The following is a 23385-nucleotide window of genomic DNA, read 5'->3' as shown; positions in this document are numbered from 1 at the left end:
TAAGTCTCATAATCTTACCCTGGATTCTGGACTGCAACTGCCTCCCAGCTGGCCTCCCTGCCAATGCCTATGACATAGGCATTGGCAGGGAGTCCTCAAACTACAGCCCGCGGGCCACGTACGGCCCGCCAAAAACATTTATCCAGCCCGCCGGGTGTTTTTGCCGCCACTGTGTGCATAGGAATTTGTTCATAGTTTTTTTTAAAACTATAGTCCGGCCCTCCAACGGTCTGAGGGACAGTGAACTGGCCCCCGGTTTAAAAAGTTTAAGGACCCCTGGGCCCTATGTCAATTCCAAAGTCCAGGTTGCTAGTTTGTCTTTATTAACCTGTCTGCTGAGAACAATTCCTGTGTGGACTATAGGCAGGACTAGGGTGAGGCAAGCTAGGAAGCTCAGGTCACAAAATTTAAAGAGGCACCCACTCTCTTGTTCATTTTAGTGCCAATCCTGCACTTGCACAACCCCAAGAGTGAGTACCTCCTTAAGCTTTTCACCTGGGTCCTTATCCTAGTCCAGGCCCTGGTATGAATACATGTTTTGATTTTTCTTGGGTAAATACCTAGGAGTGGAATTGCTGGATCATAGAATAATTATGCGTGTAACTTTATAAAAACAAAACAAAACCTGCCAATTTTCCAAAGTGGTTGTATCATTGGTATCCTCCCAACATCAATGGATGAAACTTCCAGTTGTTCCACATTTTCACCAACATGTGTATTTCCAGTCTTTTCTTCTCTGTTGCCACAGATGGATTGCTTCCTGTAAATATGGCTTGCCTGTGTGATTTTTCCCCACCTGTCATCTGGTTTGGCTTCCCTGATCCAAACCAGACTCAGGAGAGCTTTTGTTGCTAGTCTTGAACTGTTTCCACGCCCATTGTTGCAAATAAAAGGAATATAGCTGTGCAGCTCTGGGTGAGCTCTTCACCTCAGGAAAAGTCTTTAACTAGTGCTTTTCTGCGATCTGCCCCCACTGGGTCGCATAACTATTCTCTGGATTTCTTTCTCATTCTCCTTCACAGCTTCTGTCTGATCTCAGCTGCTTCTGTTGGCCTAACACATACTTTGGTATTCTATTTATCTCCTGACTTTGCGGAATATAGAATTTGCAGAATTCTTTCCGTTTTGCTTTTGTATAGTTTCCAGGAGCAAAAGAGTCAACATGCTTATGTATGCATCCATTTTGAACTGGAAACTTTTATTTCTATTTCTGAGTAAGTAATGGGAGCAGAGGTGGAGATTTGCATATTTGGGACACGTTATGGGGGAACCATAAGATGTTATTGAATGTTAATTAGGACTGCATACTGACAAGGCTGGTAAGAATCCTAACAGTGCCTGAAAATGCTGCAACTTTTTTTCCAGGGTCTCTCTAATCAGGGTGTGATGGTCAGATACATGAAAGAATCCTTATTTATAGTCAATGCATCCCAGGAAGAGATTAAATAAGGCAAATTCCCACTTGCATCAGTAAGTCTGTGTGGTCTCACAAGATCTGGCTTCTTTAGGTAAGACGTTAGGAAGAATAGAATCAATGATATTTGAGGCCTGGGGAAGATGTAAAGGGTGCATTCATTGACTTGGCTCAGCAGTATTCCAAGAGTTACCCCTGGTACTGAGCAGTCAATTATCAGGTGGATTCTTACAAGGATGGGATAAACTCACTGGCCTTCACATTTTGATTTGAGCATGAATCTCCATTTTTTTCTCTTTCCTTGGAAAAATGAACCAACCGGAGTAGATTTATTTTTTTTAAAAAGTCAACTAGGTTTTAAACATATGTAAAGTAATATATGTTTATGAAAGAATTTAAACAGTATAGACAATGAAGAGTACAAGTCTTAAGCAAAACAATATATAGGTATTTCCATCAATACATAGTGGAAGGTTTGGTGAACAATACTCACAGGGTAGTAACTTTATCTTTGGAGAGGAGAATGAATTTGGGAGAAGGGGAATTTCTACTATTAATATACTTATATATTGTCTAATGTTTCTAATAAGAATATATCATGTATTGCTTATATAATTTTGCTAGATACTTTAAAAGCCTATTGAATATAATTTATACAGGGTATCCCGAAAAATGTATAAAAAATTTGAATAATTATTAATTCCAATGGGTTACATCTGAAAAGAAAGAAACATCAGTTGAGCTATCAGCTGTAAAGTGTGTATACATTTCTGGGGGACACTGTATATAATAAATTGCACATATGTAAAGTGTATAAATTGGATAAGTTTCAACATATATATTTACCTGTGAAACCACCACCACAATCAAGATAGTGAACATATTTCTTGCCTGGAAAGTTTCGTTATGCCCCTTTATAATCATTCTACTCTCCTTGCCAAACTACCACTGAGGTGCTCTTTGTCACCATAGATTATTTTAAATTTTCTAGAACAGTATATAAATGGAATGTGTTTTTTCTGATTTCTCTCAGCATCATTATTTTCATATTTGTCTATTTTACAGCTGCTCCAATAGTTTTTTTGGCTCAATAGTTTCATAATTTTTAAAAGTAAAATCTGTGGAGGAAAAGGAGGAAAGAGAAGCACAGATAACACATAAACCTCAAACATACTGACATGTTGCCATTCTTTGAAAAATGTTGCTGAACAATTTTAAATATATTAAAAAGATAACGTTGCCTTACCTCACAGTCCCATTTCCAGTAGCAACTACAAGTGAGTTTGTGTCAACTTCTAACAATATGGCCAGATGATTTTTTTAAAAGATGTATTATCTCTTGATTATAAAGGCAATGTGTGCTCATTGGGAAGTGTTAAAGAAAATATAGCGACAATAAAAATGACCTTTCACAAGCCCACACTCGATACAGCGCGCTTAGACTCGGGATTCACTGCGCATGCTCGAGCCCCCCCCACCCCCCTCACACCCCCTCCTTTCCGTCCACGCCCCGCCCCGCAGTTCCCTCTCGCAGTCCCAGCCCCAGGAGCGCGGGCTTGCCTGCAGTGGCAGCACTGGGTCGCCAGGGGATGCTGCGCAGCCGCGCTCTGGAGCACCGCGAGAGGGGAGGAGCTGCGGCTCGCGGGAGTTTGTGACCGGGGCTTCGGGCTCGGGCGCCTGCATCACGTGACGAGGCCCGGAAGCGGCTGCCGGGCCGCCCAGGGGATGGCGAGACCTCCGCGCTGAGGTGGGGTGGGACGCACTTCACTGAGGCGGGAGCCCGGGCCGGAGCCGAGCCAGAACCGGAACCAGAGCCGGAACCAGAACCGGATCCCGACGCGGTGAGTCCGCGCGCTGACAGGCTGTGGGTGGCGGCCAGGCAGCGCCTTCCTCAGGACCCGCCTTCCTCCGGGGCGCAGCGGATGGATGCTCAGGGTCAGGCGCCGACCGGCCTGGGATGCGGGTCCGAGCCTCCCGGGCTCCCGGGCCGCAGCTGTGGTACCTGCGGACACCCCTCCTGAGACGAGGCGACCTGGAGACTCCCTGCCCCTCACGCTGCCTCACGTGACCTGCCTGTCCCATTTGACAGGTGGGGACACTGAGGCCGGGAGATGGGGAACATCACCCTGACGACCAGCCAGGGCTCTGCCACGCTTCCCAGAGGAGCCCGGCCGTGCCCCGCGAGTCACCGCCCTCTGTGGGAGCCGCGCGGAGGGGGGGTGGGGGGGGAGGAGACTGGCCGAGAGCGGGTCCGTGGGTCCCAGAACCCCAAACCGCAGGGACCTTGGGAATCATCTGGTGCAGCCCCCGGCCCCTCCCCCCGGAGCGTCGGGGGAAATCGAGGCCGGGAGGGGTAGGGGCTGGCTGAGGGCACCGCGGAGGTCGCCGCGCCGCGACTGGAGTCCGCCGCCCGGGGCTCCGACAGCTGCTCGCTGCCCACCGCCGCCGCCCGCAGTAACTTGTCGCGGGCAGGCGCCCGTGCCCGGCCCCCTCTCTTTGGTTCCTCGCCCCCTTCCGCGCCGCATCCTCCAGCACCCGTGGGGTCGGCTCTGGGCGTGGTTCCCTGCCTGGTGTTCAGGCTGCTTTCCTGCAAACTCATCGTTCTGTAGGTTTGTTTCTCGCCGCCCTGCAGTTTTGTGTAAAGTCAGACAAAGCGAGGCTCGGAGGGAGGGAGGGGGAAGGCGGCTCCCAGCGGGGCCGTGGAGAGCCCTGGCATGAACTTGGAGAGATCGGTGTGTGTGTGTGTGTTTTGTTGTTGTTGTTGTTGTTGTTGTTTTGTTTTCCTGTAGCTGCTCAGATTCGGGGGAATAGTGGTTATTTGGGGGGCGTTTCGCAGTTATGTGAGGCTTGCTGAAATAAGATAGCAACTCGGAGTAATGGGAAGAACCGAGATTGGGGAATGGGAGGTTCTGTGCCAGCTCTGACACTTGCAGGCGGCCTCGGTGGGTTTAGGTTCCCAGGCTGCACAGGGATGGAGTTAAGTCCCTAAGGGCCTCCTCGGCTCTTGACAGTCTGTTTCCTAATCAGAGAGCCGCCCCCCCCCCCCCCCCCCCCCCCCCCGCCCCCATCAGCATCTGCCTTGCAACAAGACTTAACCCAGTTGTCCAGGAAGCGGTTTCCCTACTTAACATGTCTTTCTCAGTTGCCATGAAATGCTTCTCCTCGTTCTTCCGGCCTCTATGATGGCCACGCTCAGTGATGACAGCAGAAAATGAGTTGGGCTGTCTTGTTTTCTTTAAATACGATCAACACTAATCAACTTGTACATTTACAGCACATTTTCTTTCTTCTTCTTTTTTAAATCCTCACGGAGGATATGTTTATTGATTTTAGAGAGAAAGGAAGGGAGAGAGGGAGGAACATTGATATGAGAGAGAAACATCCATTGGTTGCCTCCCGTGCGCACCCCCACCGGGGATCAGATCCAAAACCTGGGTATGTGCCCGGACCAGCAATCGGACCTGCAGCCTTTCGGTGTGTGGGAAGAGAACCACCGGGCCAGGGCCAGGACACATTTTCTTTAAAGATGTTCTTGAAGTCAGGAAGTACGAGGCCCTGCTCTGTGCCTGAGACCCATTGCCTAGGATGAAGGCTGTGAGCTGCAGAGGCTGCTCTGATGATGGCATTAAGTTTTTCTCCCTTTGTTTCCCAATGATGCCATTTATAACTGCCTGCTCTTGGGTTCTTATTTTCCCTCAACTGTTCATTCGGCCTCATCCTTGTGGCAACTTGAAGTGCTCAGAGCTGTCCTTATCCGTTTTAAAGGCGGTGTAAGGAGGTGGGTTCCATTTCTTTTGCAATCGTCTGGAGGTTACAACGAGGACCAGTGGATGGAAGTGCCGTAAGGGAAGTGGTTTGTGAGTGAGCCTAAGAATGCCCACAGAATTAGTGCTCTCTCACATTGCAGCACAGCGTGGAGATCCCTGTTGCCGAAGCTAATTGTCACGGGGCAGTTAGTTTTGGGGATGTTGTAGATTAGAAGATTGTGTTGGGTAGAGGGTTGGACTGGAGAAAGTTTTAAGTTTTCATCCAATTCAGAGGTTCTGTGCAGTTCTAGGACTGGACTTGTTAGCATGTGGGATGTGAAATAGAATAGATAGATGTCCACCTTTGGGAATGCTTTATTTCCCCCCTTGCTTCAGATAACTGTTCTCACAGGTAAGTACTCCTGCTTTTTCTTTTCTTTTCAACCCCTCCAACCCCCTCCCAGTGAGTACCTCTTTTTTTAAATGCTTGTGTCTTTGAGGGTCAGATGCTGAAGAGTCGTTGCTGTTAATAATACATTTCTTCACACCTTGACCTGAAGCAAGATCGTAGAACTGAGTCGAGTGAATAGACTTTGGGGTCTATTTTTGCTAGCATGGTCCTGATAACACCTTCCAGAAGTAGGTGATTGACTAACCACTAACACCTAGCCTTTTCTTACTTAGTAGTTCACTCTTTTGGACCTAAATATCTTATGGAGATTTTGACTTTGCATTGATGGGCCACACATAATGTTCACTGTCCTCAAGGATGTGAAGGACAAGCTTGTCTTGAACGCTCACTACAACCCCTCATTTTGACAGTCAACAGGTTCTCTTGTTAAAACTTCCCACCTAACAGGAACTGGCAATTGCAGCAGTAGACTTGGAAACCAGGTTTCATCAAAGAGAGCCCAGAGGCAGGGTGACCTTGCAGGCTAGCACTCAGTGGGGAGAGCTAGAAAGCAAGAGGAGGAGTACTTAGTTGCCTGAGGAACTTCAGGGAGTGACTGCACCCACCCTCTATGGTGCTTAAATCCCTACTTAACATCTCTGAGAAGGGTTTCTGCTTGGACTTTGCCAGGGATAGGAAACGTGCTGTCTCCCAGAGTGAACCATTCCATCTTGACAACTCCTTTTGATATGAGGTTCTTCCTTATGTCTAGCCAAACACCTGCCCCCTTTACATTCCACCTACTGATTGTATTTTTGACTGGCCTTCGAGGCCCCGAAGAACAAGTCTTATCCATAGGACAGCTTCTAATGGCAGTTTTTATGCCTCCCACGTTGCCAGTCCTCCAGGTTGAACCTTCTCTGTGTTTCCAACCATTCCTCACTGAGTTGGCTTCCATTCCTATCCTGCTGCTGACCCCTGGCTGCACCACAGTTTGCCATTGTTGCCTTTTATAGTTTGCTACCTGAAATACCATGCATGGCAAAACTGAACAGTGCTATATATAGCATCTACATGGGGTTTCCTAGTGCAACCTAGAATTACATTGCCTTATTATTATATCACTGACTTCTGTGAAGCTTATCAACTAAAACATAAGTAGCAGTTTTTTTTCCCCTTTTCAACATTCACACAATTGCCAAGCCACATCTCCCACATCCCGCCGTTGTTGCTTGGACTTTAGGTTGATAGCAGTCAGCCTGTTTTTGAGCAGCTTCTTAACCATAATCTGCGTTGGGTGGGTAACTGCCGTTTTTATACACAATATGAAAAGTCACCTTGACAGTGTTTGAAATGAGCATCTGTACCAAGTAAGCAACAGAGTGGTTTCTTGGTTGATGGGGAAGGATTGGGGAATCTGATGGAGAAGGTTTGTATACTGTCTCTTCTCCCTCAGTAACATGCAGGATTCGCTTGGAAAGCCCTGTTCCTCAGACACTTTTGGTATATTGGAGGAGACTGGAAATTAGCTGTTGTTTGCATAAATAATTAGACTAGTTGATTCCTACAATATTAGAACTAGAGAGTTACTGAGAGAGATTTTAGTTCACCCCTTCCCCTTTTTGCATATTTGGAAAAAAGACCACAGACATAAAGAGAATTGTTCCAAATTACTAAGCAAGTTGATGATAGAGGCGGGGTTAGAACCCAGGTCTTGTAAATTACATAGAAACTAGCTTATTTACTTTTGCCTGAATAGTAGCTTTCAACTACTTCATAATTCTCCCCCCCCCCCCACTCCCCCTGGCCCCTTTATGAGCTTAACTGCCCCAGAGCTAGATGACTTTCTTGAATTCTTCCAGCCTGTGAATGAAGGACATCCTCTTAGATACTTGGCAAAGTTGCTCTGGTGGTGAAGCGAGGCACGATGCTCTCTGGGACTTCCAAGCCCTTTACTGGCTTTCTACCAAGCACTTTCCTTGTGAGATTACATGGGATCCCATCTCCATGTAATTACAGTTGGTGGGAAAAATGAGGCCACCCTGGATCACTCAGGTGCCGGGGTGGGGATAGTCTTCTGAAAAGTCTCCTGGGACTGGACCTGTGGGAGCACTCCTCACAGAGCTATCCTTTGGCAGCTAGTGTTGGGCGTTAGGTGGAAGGCATGTTGTGATGGCCGTCAGAGGTCCTGTCTCTGAGATAGCACATCAGACTCAGGGTGAGCATCCAGCCACATGCTGGGGGGAGCCCCTTATGGGCAGGCAGTTGTGCCAGTCTGCAAAGCGTCAGAAGGATTTTTATTTGTAATTTTAATATCCATGTACCTTTCTTTTATCACTTGATCGCAATTCTTGGAGGGCAGGAAGTTGAATCTTTTTCATTATAATATTCCCTTACTGCAACTGGCACTGTATTCAGTAGATGTTTTCAGATTTAGGCAGAGTATCAGGAGATAGGTTTACTGCTTTGCTGCTACCTGGCTTTAGCAGAGCAGGCCCCTTCATCTTTTTGCGGGGTGGGGGGGTGGGGTGGGGGGCATTGATTCTTCATCTGTAAAATGAGCAGTTGGAGTGACCTCTGAAGGCTCTTTTAACAACAGTCTCTAGGATTCTAGAGTCTATACGACCCTCAAAATGTATCCTCATTATGTATCTTAGAGAAGTCATCGTTCTCTTTTCAGTAGTAGCATTACTGGGAAAGTCCACCCAGGGAACACCACCCTCACCATCCTTTCCCAGCGCAACAGGAAGGGTTTCTTCTTTCACCATCTTTAAAAAATTGGCAAATCTGTAAAATAAAAAGGAAGAAGCATTGTGGAGGGCAGCTATTGAGACAAAGGCCAGTGGTGAGCACCTCTCATGCTCCTGGTTTTCTTCTGTGCTGCTTTTAGCTGCCATTTCTTAGTATTCAGGTTTGAGGTCTAGGTTCAGGGGATGAGAGTCACTGATGACCTCCAAAGAGTATAGGATATGCCAGAGGTCATGGCAAAGAGAAAGAGAAAGTCATTTGTGGCTCTGGGATCTGGTGAGTTTGAGCAGAACTGGATGATCTGGAGGGCATTTTTTGAATGCAGCAAGGTTCTTTCTCTAATGAATGCAGAGGAAAAATAGGATCCAGTTAAGAATATTCAGGTTTCTGTCCTCTGAGAGCTTGCTCTTGGGGAAGATGGAAATAGATACAGTTTAACTGTTGTTCAAGGTCCAAGAAATTAGCTCAAAGGAAAGGAAGGTTCATCTGGACCTAAGGAACAGGGAAGGCTTCCTGGAATCATCTGTTTGCCTCTTCCCCTACCTCTCCCAAGTATGCCTCACCTCTGCTCTGTCCAGGTGTGCTGTGACAAATTTAGAAACATATGAGTGTGGCACCAACTGGGAAGGCTGAGAGGTAAAAGCTGAGTCAGCTCAGCCTACCCATGTGAACTTTGCACCTTTTTGATTTTCATAAGTACAAGCACTTGCATTGCACTTTATATATAGTGTAGCCGCATTGAGCTACTGTGACAATGGCTGCTTCTGCCCCAGAGCCCACCCCAGGTATGGAGCTAAAGACCCCAGCCACTGGAGCTCTTAGCACTGACTCTGTCCCCACAGCTACCATGTCCACACAGAGACTTCGGAATGAGGACTATGCTGACTACAGCTCCACTGACGTGAGTCCGGATGAGAGCCCATCTGAAGGTCTGAACAACTTCTCTTCCTCAGGCTCCTACCAGCGCTTTGGGGAAAGCAGCAGCACAACGTAAGTAACTGTTCCTTCTATCTTCCTGGGGGAGATTCACTGCCCTCAGTTCTGTATCAGTAATATAGTCTCCCTTGGAGTTATTTTTGCTTCCCATTTTACCAGTTCCCCCACTTTATAGATGAAAATAAGAAGTTGGGCAGTTAACTGCCACTCTGTAGTCTATTTCTTATTCTTTGTTCATTACAGTTGTATTGGTCCCAGAAGACTAAGAGCATAAACATAAGAAAAACTTGTAGAAAGAACATTGTCTTAATTTAGAACTATGGGTCTTCTGTGCTAGAACCTCAAGTACCTCAGAGCCCAATTGGAAGCCTCCTTTGCAAAGTCTCCTCCAGACTTCTGTCCCTGTCACCAAACAGCCAATTCATCTGTCTGAAGAAGTAGGAAAAGGGAAGAATAACTTCTCCTGCACTTAAAAAAAATCAAGGGGTTTATAGAGAAGAGGAGATCTGCTTTGCATTTCTAAGAAGGGCTTAGGTTTCATCCCTGGAAACTGAATCCCATCTCATCTGGGCTGAGTTTGGTCCTCTTTGGGCCTCAGTTACCCCAAATGTAAGATAAAATTGAGGACCTCACTGTGAAGCTGTGCTCACTGTTTGGTGTTCTCCACTCCAATTAGAAAATTCAGAGGAGCATCTATTCCATTAAATTCTCCAACTAGATCCTCAACCTCAGCAGACCCCTGACATTTTCTTGGGATCCCAGCATCCCATCTTTTATAGTCCTTCTGTTTATTCCTCAAGCTTAGCCATCACCCTTTTTGTGTTCCTTTGTGGATTAAGTATGACTTACTGAGGCATCCTTTGTATCCTAGATTTATTCTGTCTCCTGTGACTGCCCAAGGAGACCATAGAAGTTTCTCTTGGAAGCCATTACTAGTGAAGCCCTTCTGGCTGCAGTCTCTCCTGGTGTAGGGCTCTTTCTGCAGTGAACTGGATAGAACTAGAGGATCTCCACCACTAGCTGATTTCAGCTCAGGAAGCTTCAGTCTCTACAACTTCTTTAATGTGATATATTCTCATTCATTCTCTCTCTCTCTCTCCTCGCATTGTTAGGTGATGGAAAAGATACTTAGAGCACAACTTGGAGCAGTGAAGACCATTGTTCTCTTTCCCCCTAACCTTTTCCATTCAGTTGGCTTCCCCCAGGCAGAAGGAGCTCCAAATGCAGCCAATGACATGTGATAGCTTCCCTTCAGAGATCACACTCATTATTGTGAAATATTTCTTCCAAGCTTCTCTCTCTATAGTTTCCCTTCCAGTTTTTGCTCCTTGTGCTCAATTGTTGTCCATGCAATGCTTGCCAGATGGTCTAGATTTTCATTTTTAAAGGGATGTCTCTGACGTTCAACACCAACTAGCTAGCCACTTCAGGATGGTAGCTGATAGGTTTTATATGTATTGAAGCTAATGCATGCCTGTTAGCTATTCTGAATATCTCTTTTATTCACATTGGGTTATAACTAGTAATCAACCTCACATTATTTACCCTTGATTATTGGAAATTGAGCAAATCAGGAGATACTTTCCTTGGGTTTTTTATTGGGACATTTTCTGGGGTATACTTTGTTCTGAGGGGCATCCTGCCCTCATATTGTGATATAAGGTAGGTGACCCAAAACCCCATCTATAAGTGATGGCGGGTATCACAGTCCCATCACAAGGAGTCTGTCACCTCAAGAAAAACAGTCAATAGTATTTGTTGCCCGCAATAAAATTTGAGCTTTCAAAATTAGAAAAAAACTTGTCTCCAGCAGTATGACCTGGACAGTTTCTCTCTACTTAAAGATTTTCTGATGAGATCGGTGATGATATTAATACATGTGTTTTTTTTAACATTATATAAGGTAAAATGTCAGCATTTGAAAGGTTTGTATAATAACCCAGAGAACCAGTATCTTCCAAATGACCGAAGTGTGATGTTAGAACATTTTGCATAGGTAAAAGATCATTCAAAGAGCGAAATCACCAGTGAGTTTTAAATGCAATAGAGGATGAAAAGTTCAGATTCCACATTACAACTTCCAAGAAATGACCACATGTTAAGTTTTGGTGTAGTATCAAAGAAAAATTGCCACAATTTTCTGAAGAGGTAATTAAAATACTCCTTCATTTTCCAACTACATGTCTGTGTGAGGATAGACTTTCTGTATACTTCAACCAAAAAAAAAAACACCCAAAAACATATTGCAGCAGAGTGAATGCAGAAGTAGATAATCTAGCTATCTTCTATTAAGCAAGACATGAAAGAGATTTCTCACATTGTATTTTTTGGAAAATAGTTTTCATTAAAAATCTGTATTTTTTTATATTAACATGTAATAGGTTTATTATTTTAATTTGATAAGTAGTTATATAATTTCTTGGTTTTAATTTGTAATATAGTAGATATCAGCAGACATAATCCAATTAAGCAAAAGCTATTTGTGATCTTCAATAATTTATAAGTATATTAAGGGATCCTGAGACCAAAAAGTATAAGAATTACTGATTTGGAGCATAAACAGAACCACAAAGATTTGTAAGGCTTATTAAAACGTTATTTGCCTCACTGCCCCCCAACCCCCATAGTTAAGGCTTTGTAGTCCCTAGAGTTGATTTTGTGATATGGTTTTGAGTAATCCCAGCTTTGGGTCATTGAGTAAAAAGAGTAATTTTGGTCAGTTGCTTCGAATCCTGGTGTTTCAGAGCTGAAGGGACCTTGGAGAGTATGTTGTCCTAGTCAAGTCTCCTCACTCTACAGACAAGGAAACAGGCTAGGAGAAGGGGAAGGGAATTGTCATATGGAGTTAGTGGCAGAGCCAGGGCTAGAGGGACCTGATCTCCCATAAAACCCAGCTTAGGCATTTAGGGGAGGGCTCTGGGAGGCAGGTGGTTATTTTGTCAAGATAGAAATTTGATTGGCCCATCATCCTGTCCATAATCTCCTGGTGACTGGCTGTTGATGATAGAGTCACTCCTGGAACCTTGCAGTCTGGTCCTTAAGCTGTTTCCGCACAATAGCCCAGAAGAGCACTCAGCCTCCTGTTTTTAGACTCGAAGCAGGATCCTTGGTTTTTCCTGAAAAGCTTGGGGACAGTAGGACATTGGAGAGGTTTTCTTCCTGGAGGTAGAAGGAGAAAGGTTACAAAAAATAAAATTTCCTTTCTGGAGGGTAAAGATCAGTCTAATATGGTCAAATAGCGTGTTGTTTGCTTTCTGTTTCTCCTGAATTGCACATTTGAAGACGTGTGTGTAAGCATCATTTAGGAGGGATTTAGATTATTTGTACAGAAGAGTTTTAAGACAGTGCTAGGGGCTAAATCTTGAGTGAGTCTGTGATTTGGGTGAAAGCCATACCATATATGACCTGGTCCTTCTGGAAGTAACAGAAGAATAGAAAATGCTGAAGATGAGGCCTCTGCTCTGTCAGTCCTTTGACGAGTTCCCATTCCCTAGGGAAAAAGTAGAAATCCCTTCCCATCCTCACCCCGACCTGAGGGGCCTCAGAACCAAGGCATTCTTTCATGTTGGTGCCCTGTGTTTCTCTCTAGGCTCGCGTTCCCAGGCCTTTCTTCCTTATTGGCACTTACAGACCCTGCCTGTCTTGCTGGACTCTGCTCAGGTCTCTCCCTTCTGAGCCCTCACCTGCCTCCCCTCCCTGGGCATTGTTCCTTGCTCTTCTTCACATCGGGATCTTTCTACCTTGAGACATTATTAGTTTCTAGAGACTGAGATCCATATCTGATTCTTATTTCCATCACTGCATTCACACAGTGTTTTACACATGATAGCAATTTGCTGAGTGAAAAAATAAATGAGGATGTAAGAGGTTTTACAATTGTACCTTTAGGGAAACAGTCTGTATAATAGGTGAGGAAAAACTGCCCTCAAGGCAGAAGGATAAACTAGGTGACTAAAGAGGGCTTCTCCAACCCTAGGACTCTAAGGCAGCGGTCACCAACCTTTCGGACCTCACCGACCACCAGTGGTCCGTGGACCACCGATTGGTGACCTTGGTGACCGCTGCTCCCAAGGTTTCCTTAAACCAGAGGTCGCCAACCTTTCGGACCTCACGGGCCACCGGTTGGCAACCGTGGCTCTATGGCAGTGGTTGGCAAACCATGGCTTGCGAGCCACATGCGGCTCTTTGGCTCCTTGAGTGTGGCTCTTCCACAAAATACCAGCTCTTCCACAAAATACTGACTTCTGCGCATGGGCCACGAAGTTTCAATCGCACTGTATGTGCGCGCCTGCACGTGGTATTTTGTGGAAGAGCCACACTCAAGGGGCCAAAGAGCCGCATGTGTTTCGCCAGCTGCGGTTTGCTGACCACGGCTCTATGGCATTTGACTATTTTTATTTGTTTGTTTTTTAAAGTAAAGTATGCCAGGAACTTCTGGCCTGTTGAGGTACTGCATGACTTTTACTCTGTTCACTTTCCATAAACTTTTTGTTTTGTTTTATTAATTCTCACCCGAGGATATTTTTTCCGTTGATTTTTAGAGAGATTGGAAGGGAGGAGGAAGGGAGGAAGAGAGAGAGATAGAGACATTGATTAGCTATCTCCTGCACATGCCCCCGACTGGGGTGGGGGATCAAACCTGCAACTCAGGTATGTGCCCTTGACTGGAAATTGAACCCGAGACCCTCTGGTTCATAGGGTAATGCTCTAACCACTGTTTCATGGGCCAGGGCAATTTTTTTTAAAAACAGGAGAAAAACTTTAATACATGCACAAGGAAAATTCATGTAAGCATGAAAATTCCCTCCATAAAACTTTTTGTTAAGGGTTTTGGGCTTCTCTTTTTTAATTTTTTCTGTTCTCCAATACTAGTGTCTGTCCTTCACAGTTAAGCTATGTCATCCTGTTACAGTGTGGGTTCTGATTCTTTACAGTGGACAGGTCTGTGGTGAAAACCAGGCCCAGATACACTAGGAAAGGATACAGTGCCTAGAGAGATCCCTACCATCCCTCTTCAAGAAAGAGGATTCTCAGAGATGCCACAGGGAGTGGACCTTATAGCCCAGTGGCTAGGAGAATCCGCTTGGGGATCACGCTGCCTGAGTGTGAAACCTGGTTCAATTATTTACCAGGTGTGTGACCTTGGGCAAGTTATTTCCTCAACCATAAAATGAAGTTAAAACATGTCTCGTAGGGTTGTTGTGGGAATTGAATGAGGTAATACTATATGAAGGCACTTAACACAGTGCTAAATGCCTAATAAATGTTAGCTCTTGTTGTTAACATGTGCTTGTCTACCTTCTTCCTACTTCAGATGGTTCCAGACCTTGATCCACCTGTTAAAAGGCAACATTGGCACAGGACTCCTGGGGCTGCCCCTGGCAGTGAAAAATGCAGGCATCTTGGTAAGGGTCTGCATCGGTGGAGGGAAGTTTCATGACAATCTTAGAATATAGTGGATCTTTAAAAAATATTTTTACTTTATTTAAAACATTGTAATGGGAAGCTTTAAAAAATATCAGCTGAGAAAAAACAAAATTCAGATGTCCATTTATCTAAAGATATTTATTGAGGGCCTTTAGTGTGCCAGGCACTGTTCTAGGCTCTTAAGATGCTATCAGTGAATAAAACAGAAAAAGATTCCTGCCCTCAGGGAGCTTACTTTCTGGTGAGAAGGATGTACTTAAAATGTCTCAGGCAGTTTTTATCAATAATGTTAACTAATGAGTTAGTAACAGAAGTCTGTCCATTTTCTACACAGTTCTTCCACACTCCGCCTATAGATGGCCAACTCTGAGAATATTTTTCTTTTATGATTCACTCCCTATAGACTGACTGTCCAAAGACATTCTGGTTTTTGTTAGAGTTGGAGATAGCTCAGAGATGTGGGTTGTCCTTAGCTAAAGGCTATCCTTTCTTGATCTGATACTCCTCTTAAAAGAACTTTCACCTTCCTCCCACACTCCTAAACCCATCTCTCCCTCCCCCCCCCCCCCCCCCCCCCCCACAGTCACAGGAGCCTTCTGTTTTGCTGATTGGCCACAGTCTTGAAACAGCCTTATCTTGTGTCATTCTCCACAAGATTAATTCTCTGGAAGGCATGCTAAGTTTCAGATGATGCTCATCTCACTGAGCTAATCTCCATGCTCACATTTCTGTTTTTAGTGCTGTGTCAGAACTTCTGTCATTGGAAAGTACCTTAGTAGAGTAGCGTGATCATTTGCAAATCCAGTCTCTGTTGGCTCACTCATAATTGTCTCTGCTTGTCTCTCCCTCTTTTGCCCGCAACACCTGGCCCCAGATGGGTCCCCTTAGCCTGCTGGTGATAGGCATCGTGGCTGTGCACTGCATGGGTATCCTGGTGAAATGTGCTCACCACTTCTGCCACAGGTGAGAGCCTTCTGAGTTGCCACTTTTTTTTCTTTTAAATATATTTTTATTGGTTTCAGAGAGGAAGGGAGAGGGAGAGAGAGATAGAAACATCAATGATGAGAGGAAATCATTGGCCACCTCCTGCATGCACCCCACTGGGGATCAAGCCCACAACCCTCGCATGTGCTCTTGACCAGAATTGAACCCGACCCTTCAGTCTAAAGGCCGATGCTCTATTCACCGAGCCAAACTGGCCAGGGCATGAGCTGCCTCTTGAGTGACAGATTGTCCTTTTAGGTCTCATTACCTGAAGTGAGCACTTACACAGATCACTCTAAATTTTTTATGCTAGCTGATTAACATTGCCCTGTTATTTTTGTGTCCTCTTTTTCATCATGTGTCATCTGTTAAATTTACTTAAGTGCAATGGACAGAAGTAAATTATAATTTTATATTTACCCATTGAAATGATTTTGCCAGATGGTTGTTAATTATAATGAAAGTAACTGTCCATTGACTTGCTACTTCTGATCCTTGAAAGTATTTGGCCCAGGACTCAGTAATATCTCCAGGGTGAAAAATGGGAAACTGGCCTACGTCTCAAGGGGCTGCATTTGTTCTGTCATTGTGTAACTCACACACTCTGCCCTCCGCTCTCCCTGCCTCCTCCCAGACTGAACAAACCTTTTGTGGACTATGGGGAGACAGTGATGTATGGACTGGAATCCAGCCCTATCTCCTGGCTCCGGAACCACGCACACTGGGGAAGGTAACTGATTTCCTCTCTTACTGTGGGTGTGGCCTTCAGATATGGGTGTGAGAGGTAGGAGACGGTAGTAGAAAGACCATTGTTTGGGTCAGGAGCTTGAGTTCCAGTTCAGCCTTTTAGAGGTAATCTCTGTGACCTTGGGCTGTGTGAACCCTCCCTTCTCTGGGCCTCAGTTTACTCATTGGTAAAGCAAGGGTCCTGGTCTTAAAGAGCTCTGTAGGTTGTTCCAGCTTTGACAGTCTATGAGCAGGGATTATATTAATTCATTTTCTCATTGTTCAACAAATATATATATAAGTGCTCTCTCATAAGTGGTACAAAACAATTCTAGGTATAGGTAGGGGGGATTCTTTGAGGTAAACTATGTGGTCCCAGCACTCCAGGGGCTTACAGTTTTTATAAGGAACAAGGTGCGTGAGAAGCTTGTGCCCAAGAGATCAGGAATAAGTATAAACCAGCAGGAACTGTGTCCTGAGCTATAAATACATCCTAGGCACTCAGAGGGGAGAGGCTTTCCAGATTCTCTTGTCCACTGTGCCAGATGAAAAGTGTACATGGCAGGTGCTTTAAGGGCAGGGCACTGGGCAGGAGAAGGAAGGCTTCAAGGAGGAGGTGAGGCGACCTGGTGAGGTGACCTGGTGAGGTCAGCTAGAACAAATGGATTTATGAGGGAAAGAGACATTTCAGGAGGTGGGGAGTATTTTGGAAATGTTTCCTTATGGTAACTTGTCAGATGCCTGAAGGGAAATATCCTACTTTTTGTTTTCTATTTGAGGAAACGGTGCATTTAGATGTAGAGAATTGATACCATCAAGGACTGAGTCCTTTAAAAAAAAATTGAACCACATTAAAACTATATTCTTCAGAAAAACTCATTTTTGTGGTTACAGGGAGACTTTCACCTTCATGCATTCATTACTAACTTCCTCCTGTGATGCAGGTTTATGTAATTCTTTCAGCAGAATCATTTTCTGTGTTTGGGAGAACCCAGATTGCCAAGTGACCAGTGTTGGTTGATTGGTTGGTTGTTGATTAATTCTTCCCTTCTTCCTTCCCTCCCTCCACACCTCTCTCCCTCTCCTCCTCCTTCTCTCTCCTCCTCCTTCTCTCTCTCCCTCCTTCTTTCTTTCTTTCTTTCTTTCTTTCTTTCTTTCTTTCTTTCTTTCTTTCTTTCTTTCTTTCTTTCTTTCTTCTTCTTCCTTCCTTCCTTCCTTCCTTCCTTCCTTCCTTCCTTCCTTCCTTCCTTCCTTCCTTCCTTCCTTCCTTTCCCTCCTTTCCCTCTCTCCCTCTCTCTCTCTTTTTTCTTTTCTTTTTCTTTTTCTTTTTCTTTTCTTTTCTTTTCTTTCTTTCTTTCTTTCTTTCCTTCCTTTCTTTCCTTTCTTTTCTTTTCTTTTCTTTCCTTCACTCCCTCCATCTTTCTTTCTTTCTTTCTTTCTTTCTTTCTTTCTTTCTTTCTTTCTTTCTTTCTTCCTTCCTTCCTTCCTTCCTTCCTTCCTTCCTTCCTTCCTTCCTTCCTTCCTTCCTTCCTTTCCTCCCTCCCTCCCTCCCTCCCTCTTTCTTTCTTTCTTTTTTCTTTCTTTTCTTTTCTTTCTCTTTCTCTTTCTCTTTCTCTTTCTCTTTCTCTTTCTCTTTCTCTTTCTCTTTCTTTTTCTTTCTTCCCTCTTCCCCTCTCTTACCTTCTCTTCCCATGGCTCATCCTGCTCCCTTCCTTACTCACCCTCTGACTCCCTTCCTTCCTTGCTTTAATAAAATTAAAAAAAATTTTTTTTGAACAAGATAAAAGGACATAAAGTGAAAAGTGAAGGTATATATACTGGTCACAGTTGCATAGGTATCTTTTGGAATATCTGTATATATATAAACATGTACATGTTCTCAAACATGTTTGGAAACTTATTTTTTCCCTTAAAGGTGTTAGTCATTTCTCTGTCAGCCTATATAGATTTAACATATGCTTTTTACCTGCTGTATACTGTTCCATTTAAGAATGGTCTATAATTTAACCCTTTTTCTTTTGATGACCCTTTGAGTTGTTACCAGCTGCTGTTGTAACGGTGCTTCAACCAGCTGTCTGTTGGTTACATCTATTTCTGTGTACTTATGTGAGAGTAGATTGGTTCTTGGATTCAAGTTATAGACAGAGAGTGTGAAGGGGTCCACACTTCCTGGCTGTTACGTTGAGGGTTCCCTGTCGCTGTAGAACAAATGGTATGAGAGGGGACAGGCGGGCCAATGGGAGGGGAGGCCAAGGACTGGGCAGTGGTCCTGATGTGTTCTGCTAGGCCACTCCAGTCTCAGGCTCGCCTGGCCTCGTGCAGCAATCCCAACAAGAAGCCAGGAAGGGGACCTTGGAAACCACACAGGCAGTGCCTGCTTCACCTTCCTCCAAAGCTCTAGACTGGCGGCATTTAGCATAGTGTCTCTTTTCACCAGGGCTCACTCATCCTTGTCACCTGATCGGAAGGGTCTGTGATGACTGGGGCAAAAGTGTGTTCAAACGTCTCTCAGGGAGTCTTGCTTTTTATCATGATCTTCGTATTTCTTCCTTCTCCACCTTCAGGCACACTGTGGACTTCTTCCTGATTGTCACGCAGCTGGGGTTCTGCTGTGTCTATTTTGTTTTTCTGGCTGACAACTTTAAACAGGTAGGGCTGGGAGAGGAAGACGGCTAGAGAGGGGGTGGGGGGAGAGAATGGCAAGAGATAAGTGGACTTTCTGTTCAGGATTTTTTAAAAACCATTTCTTTTTATTAAAACCAGTTTTGATCAACAAAAGAATTAAGATTCTTTACATAGAACAGCGTCTTTTGTTTTATTTCATATAACGACCTAGGGTATCAAGAAACTCAAAATGCCTTGTGCGTCTTCCTATCTTTTGGTAAGATATGATCAAACCCAGTTATGATAATTATGAAGATCTCCAAAGATAGTTCACCAACCACAGACTTCTATATGGCCTTTTTCACACACTGGACCGTTAGTCAGGCTTTTGTCACATGTAAGGCTTTTTCTGTTTCTTGTCTTCCCCTCATTCTAGGTGATAGAAGCAGCCAATGGAACCACCAACAACTGCCACAACAATGAGACGGTGATTCTGATGCCCACCATGGACTCGAGACTCTACATGCTCACCTTCCTGCCATTCCTGGTGCTGCTGGTTTTCGTTAGGAACCTTCGAGTCCTGTCCATCTTCTCCCTTTTGGCCAACATCACCATGCTGGTCAGCCTGTTCATGATCTACCAGTTCATTGTTCAGGTATGAGCTCAGGCTCTCACCTTCCACCTATTAACTAATCAAAGAAACAAACAAACAAACAAAAGTAAGTGGAGCATCAGTAGGGACATGTTACTTATGTGTGATATGTTTACATTAGGGGTTCTCAGCTGCAGCACTATTGTCATTTTGGGCCAGATAACTCTTTGTCATGGGGGGCTGTCCTGTGTCTTATGGGACATTTAGCAGCCTCCCTCGTCTCTACCTGCTAGGTGCTACTAGCAACCCCACCTCCCCAGCTGTGACAACAAAAATGTCTCCAGATATTGCCAAACATCAGGGAGGGGGGGAGTAAAGTCACTCCCCTTGAGATCACTGATTTAAACTTTTCCCTAATTAGATAGTTAATACATGGATCATTTTGTAAGATTGGAAAATAGAGAAAAATATTAAGAGAAAAATAAAAACCAAATTATCTAACCTATATTTAAATAACATAATTCCTTACCACTCCAGTTTTATATTTATTTGTCAAAATTATAAATCCAGTAATTGTTCCTCCTCGCACAGCCCTTGTGGGTAGGGTAATACACAAGAGGACATCTGTATATAGATGGGTAGCAGATCATGCTGAGAAAAATGTGCCCTTAAACACTGTGGCTGTTTGTGGGCAATACATTGCATTTTGCCAAAACTTGAGAAAAGGAAAAGAGTGACAGCAGGGGAATAAAAGCATAACTTTTTCAAAAGTATTTACATTTAATTCCCCTTCCCTGGCCGGTGTGGCTCAGTTGGTTGGGCATCGTCCCCTTCACCGAGAGGTTGCTGGTTCCATTCCTGGTCAGGGCACATGCCTGGGTTGTGGGCTTGATCCCCAGTAGGGGGCATGCAGGAGGCAGCTAATCGATGTTTTGCTCTAACATTTATGTTTCTCTCTTCTTTATTCCTCTCTCTAAAAAAATCAATAAACTATTCTTCAAAAAAATTTTAATTCCCCCAATAACTCAACAATACTCATTAAAGTGCAGACAACACAAGTGCTTGTTGAACACCACATGCTCACCCTGAGTCTCCTCCACTCAGGCACCCTTGGTGTTATTGTCTGTCTCCTTCTAGGTCCTAAGAGCGCCTTACACACTGTGTAAGTATGTACAGAAATATATAAAACAAAAATATATTTTTGTTATTTTTTTAAACATACTTACAAAGATTATTATATGTAGTTTTCTTCTACTTTGCTATGTTTCCCTCAATAGTTAGGCAGAGAGCTTTCCATATCACCCTGATTTTACCTCATTTTTTTAAATTGCTACATAGTATCTCAGAAACTAGATGTTGCCTTAGTTTATTTGACCAGTCCTCAGTCAGCGGACTGTCAGGTCATTTATAGTTTTTAGTATTTTTTCAGTATTATGACAGTGCATTTTATTACAAATTCCTTTTTGTGGGCATGTATGAGTACATCTCCAAGATATTTATCCAGAAGAACAATTGCTGAAGAGTTTGCACTTTTGAAATTTTTATATTGCCAAGTTGCTTTTTCTAAGCACTATTTACTGATTTCATATTGACTCCCTTCCATGGTATTTAAGTTTCCTATTCTAGCCAACACTGGATATATCAATTGTTTTAATTTGGACAGTTTGACAGGTGAACTTTGCCTCATTTTCAAACAGTTACCTACTGATGTGGTTTCTAGGAAAACAGTGGGTCATAAAAAGGAGGGACTTCCGGTACTGAAGATACGACAGTGAATTTAGATTGGACTTAATGAGTATTGACTGTTTTTTCCTTGTCCTAGTAAGTCAGAAGAATGGCAGATGCTAACTCTTTTGCAGAATTACTATTTAAAGCATAAACATCTCTCCATGTCCCATTTTATTATGAGACTGGAAGAAGGGCCTGTGAATGCATGATGGATCGTTTCCAGAGAGTCCCCCCGCCCCACCTCTGGCAAATTAAGTAAAAGCAGAGAAGGGCAGATAAATTCTTTCTTTCTTTCTTTCTTTCTTTCTTTCTTTCTTTCTTTCTTTCTTTCTTTCTTTCTTTCTTTATTTTTTCGCTAAAAGTATTACAAAGGGTATTACATAAGTGTCCTTTTTTTCCCCCCCGCCCTTGACAAGCCCCTGCCCTCCCTTACCCCCCAGTGTCTTATGTCCATTAGTTATGGTTATATGGATGCATACAAGTCCTTCGGTTGATCTCTTACTCCCCTCCCTCCAGTCCCCCAACCCTCCCTGGTCTTCCCACTGCAGTCCGACAATCAGTTTGAGGCAGCTCTGCCTCTGTAGGCAGATAAATTCTTGATTTAACTTTGTAATTAGAGATCTCAGTCACTGCCTAGGAAACACTGCAGTGGACATTAAAGATGAGGTGAGTGACACACATACCACATTTAATTATAAACCAGTGTAGGTAGTTGGGACTGTGGTCGATGCCACAATCAGAGGGCTGGGATGGGAATATGAGTTGTGATAGCATCTCAGTCCCAACTGCAGTAAGTGTCTGTCTGGAGCATTGTCTGTGCATAGTGCAACCTGCACTTTGGTGAGGCAGTCCTGCTGATTGCTTGAGAGCAATTCTGCGCCTGCCTTTTGGCTCAGCCAGGAGGTGTGTTGTGATGAAGTTGTGCTATCTGCCCTGGGTGCAGCATGGGAGAGTGCTGTGTTGAGCGGCTTCATTTTGACGTGGCACATAGCTAAAGATGTTCCCTTTGGGTCCTTTTTGTTGTTGCTGCTGCTGCTAATTTTGTCCTGTCCTGGCATTTTGCTCTGTTTACCTTGAGGATTCCACTGCTGTTTGATATTCCTGAATTTTTACCTAATCCTTAGCATTTAGCATGTATTATGACTGGTGCTCCTGCTCCTCATGCACATGCCATCATAGGAAGCTGACCAAGGTCTCCCACCTGAGCATGTTTTCCTGGAACGAACGGATGGCAGCACAGTTCTGAGCAGAATGCCTTGACGAGAAGAGACGCCCAATGAATATTTTATCACTGCATATCCTTAATTCTGAGATGCATTTTTTCCCACACTTACACTGTTTCCAAACTTGGAGCACATCTTGCAATCCTTACATACATTTAACAGCACTTTCTCAAAAAACTGTTATTATCATTGATAGTAGTGTAGAATTATGGAGATATGTGGATAGTGAACTGATTTTAATTTGTACATTTCTTTGCATAAGCTTTTTTCATTTAGTTGGTTGTGTTATAAGTCAATAGCAATTAACTATGTAGTATTTTAAATTCCTGTTGGCTGGTCTCATTCACACAGTATCCCCAGACATACATTCTGAAATTCCCTCTCTGATACATCAACTTGATCTGATGTATGAACCTGAGCAGTAGTCATCCCCTAACCAACAGATTGCTCCTGTTTCTAGGAACTTAAGTTGCACTGTGACTCAGGAATAATTACAGGGCACTCTCACTCTCTTGTCTCATTGTAGAGCAAAAATATTTATTGTCCGTCATCATTCCAGTTACTGAAACGCTTCTTGTGAAGAGATCTAACTGATTTCTTAGCAGCACCTGAGAAAAAAGTATTTTCAAAATTCTTTGTTTTAGGGAGACCATAGTATAATCACTTTAAAACCTTTTAAAGAGAAGCCTATTACATAGGTTAATACTAGATCTTTGTTTGTTCACTGATACTATTCTGTCACACTGTTAGAACATGCCCCATATTTATCTAAATATCTCTATAGTTAAATCATTTTTTTAAAAAATATTTTATTGATTTTCTACAGAGAAGAAGGGAGAGGGATAGAGAGCCAGAAACATCGATGA

General features: G+C 43.9%; 1 protein-coding gene across 3 annotated transcripts in view; it reads left to right on the top strand.

Annotated features, from left to right (window-relative positions):
* Nucleotides 1-3091: 3091 nt before the first annotated feature.
* SLC36A1 (solute carrier family 36 member 1) overlaps nucleotides 3092-23385 on the top strand; it is a 57693-nt gene continuing 37399 nt past the window's right edge. For all 3 annotated transcript variants that reach the window (XM_070414565.1, XM_070414563.1, XM_070414564.1), the window contains exons 1-7: nucleotides 3092-3255; nucleotides 9142-9289; nucleotides 14550-14640; nucleotides 15537-15625; nucleotides 16281-16376; nucleotides 18937-19021; nucleotides 19413-19631. In XM_070414565.1, the coding sequence (XP_070270666.1) occupies nucleotides 9147-9289; nucleotides 14550-14640; nucleotides 15537-15625; nucleotides 16281-16376; nucleotides 18937-19021; nucleotides 19413-19631 (723 nt within the window). In that variant the 5' untranslated portion in view covers nucleotides 3092-3255; nucleotides 9142-9146. The remainder of the gene's footprint in view (nucleotides 3256-9141; nucleotides 9290-14549; nucleotides 14641-15536; nucleotides 15626-16280; nucleotides 16377-18936; nucleotides 19022-19412; nucleotides 19632-23385) is intronic.

The sequence above is a fragment of the Myotis yumanensis genome, unplaced genomic scaffold (genome assembly GCF_028538775.1).
Source record: "Myotis yumanensis isolate MYYU_CA2020_CCGP unplaced genomic scaffold, mMyoYum1.0.hap1 SCAF_5, whole genome shotgun sequence".
Lineage (NCBI taxonomy): Eukaryota > Metazoa > Chordata > Mammalia > Chiroptera > Vespertilionidae > Myotis > Myotis yumanensis.
Note: the sequence above shows the minus strand (reverse complement) of the source record. Positions and strands in the feature narration are given on the sequence as shown.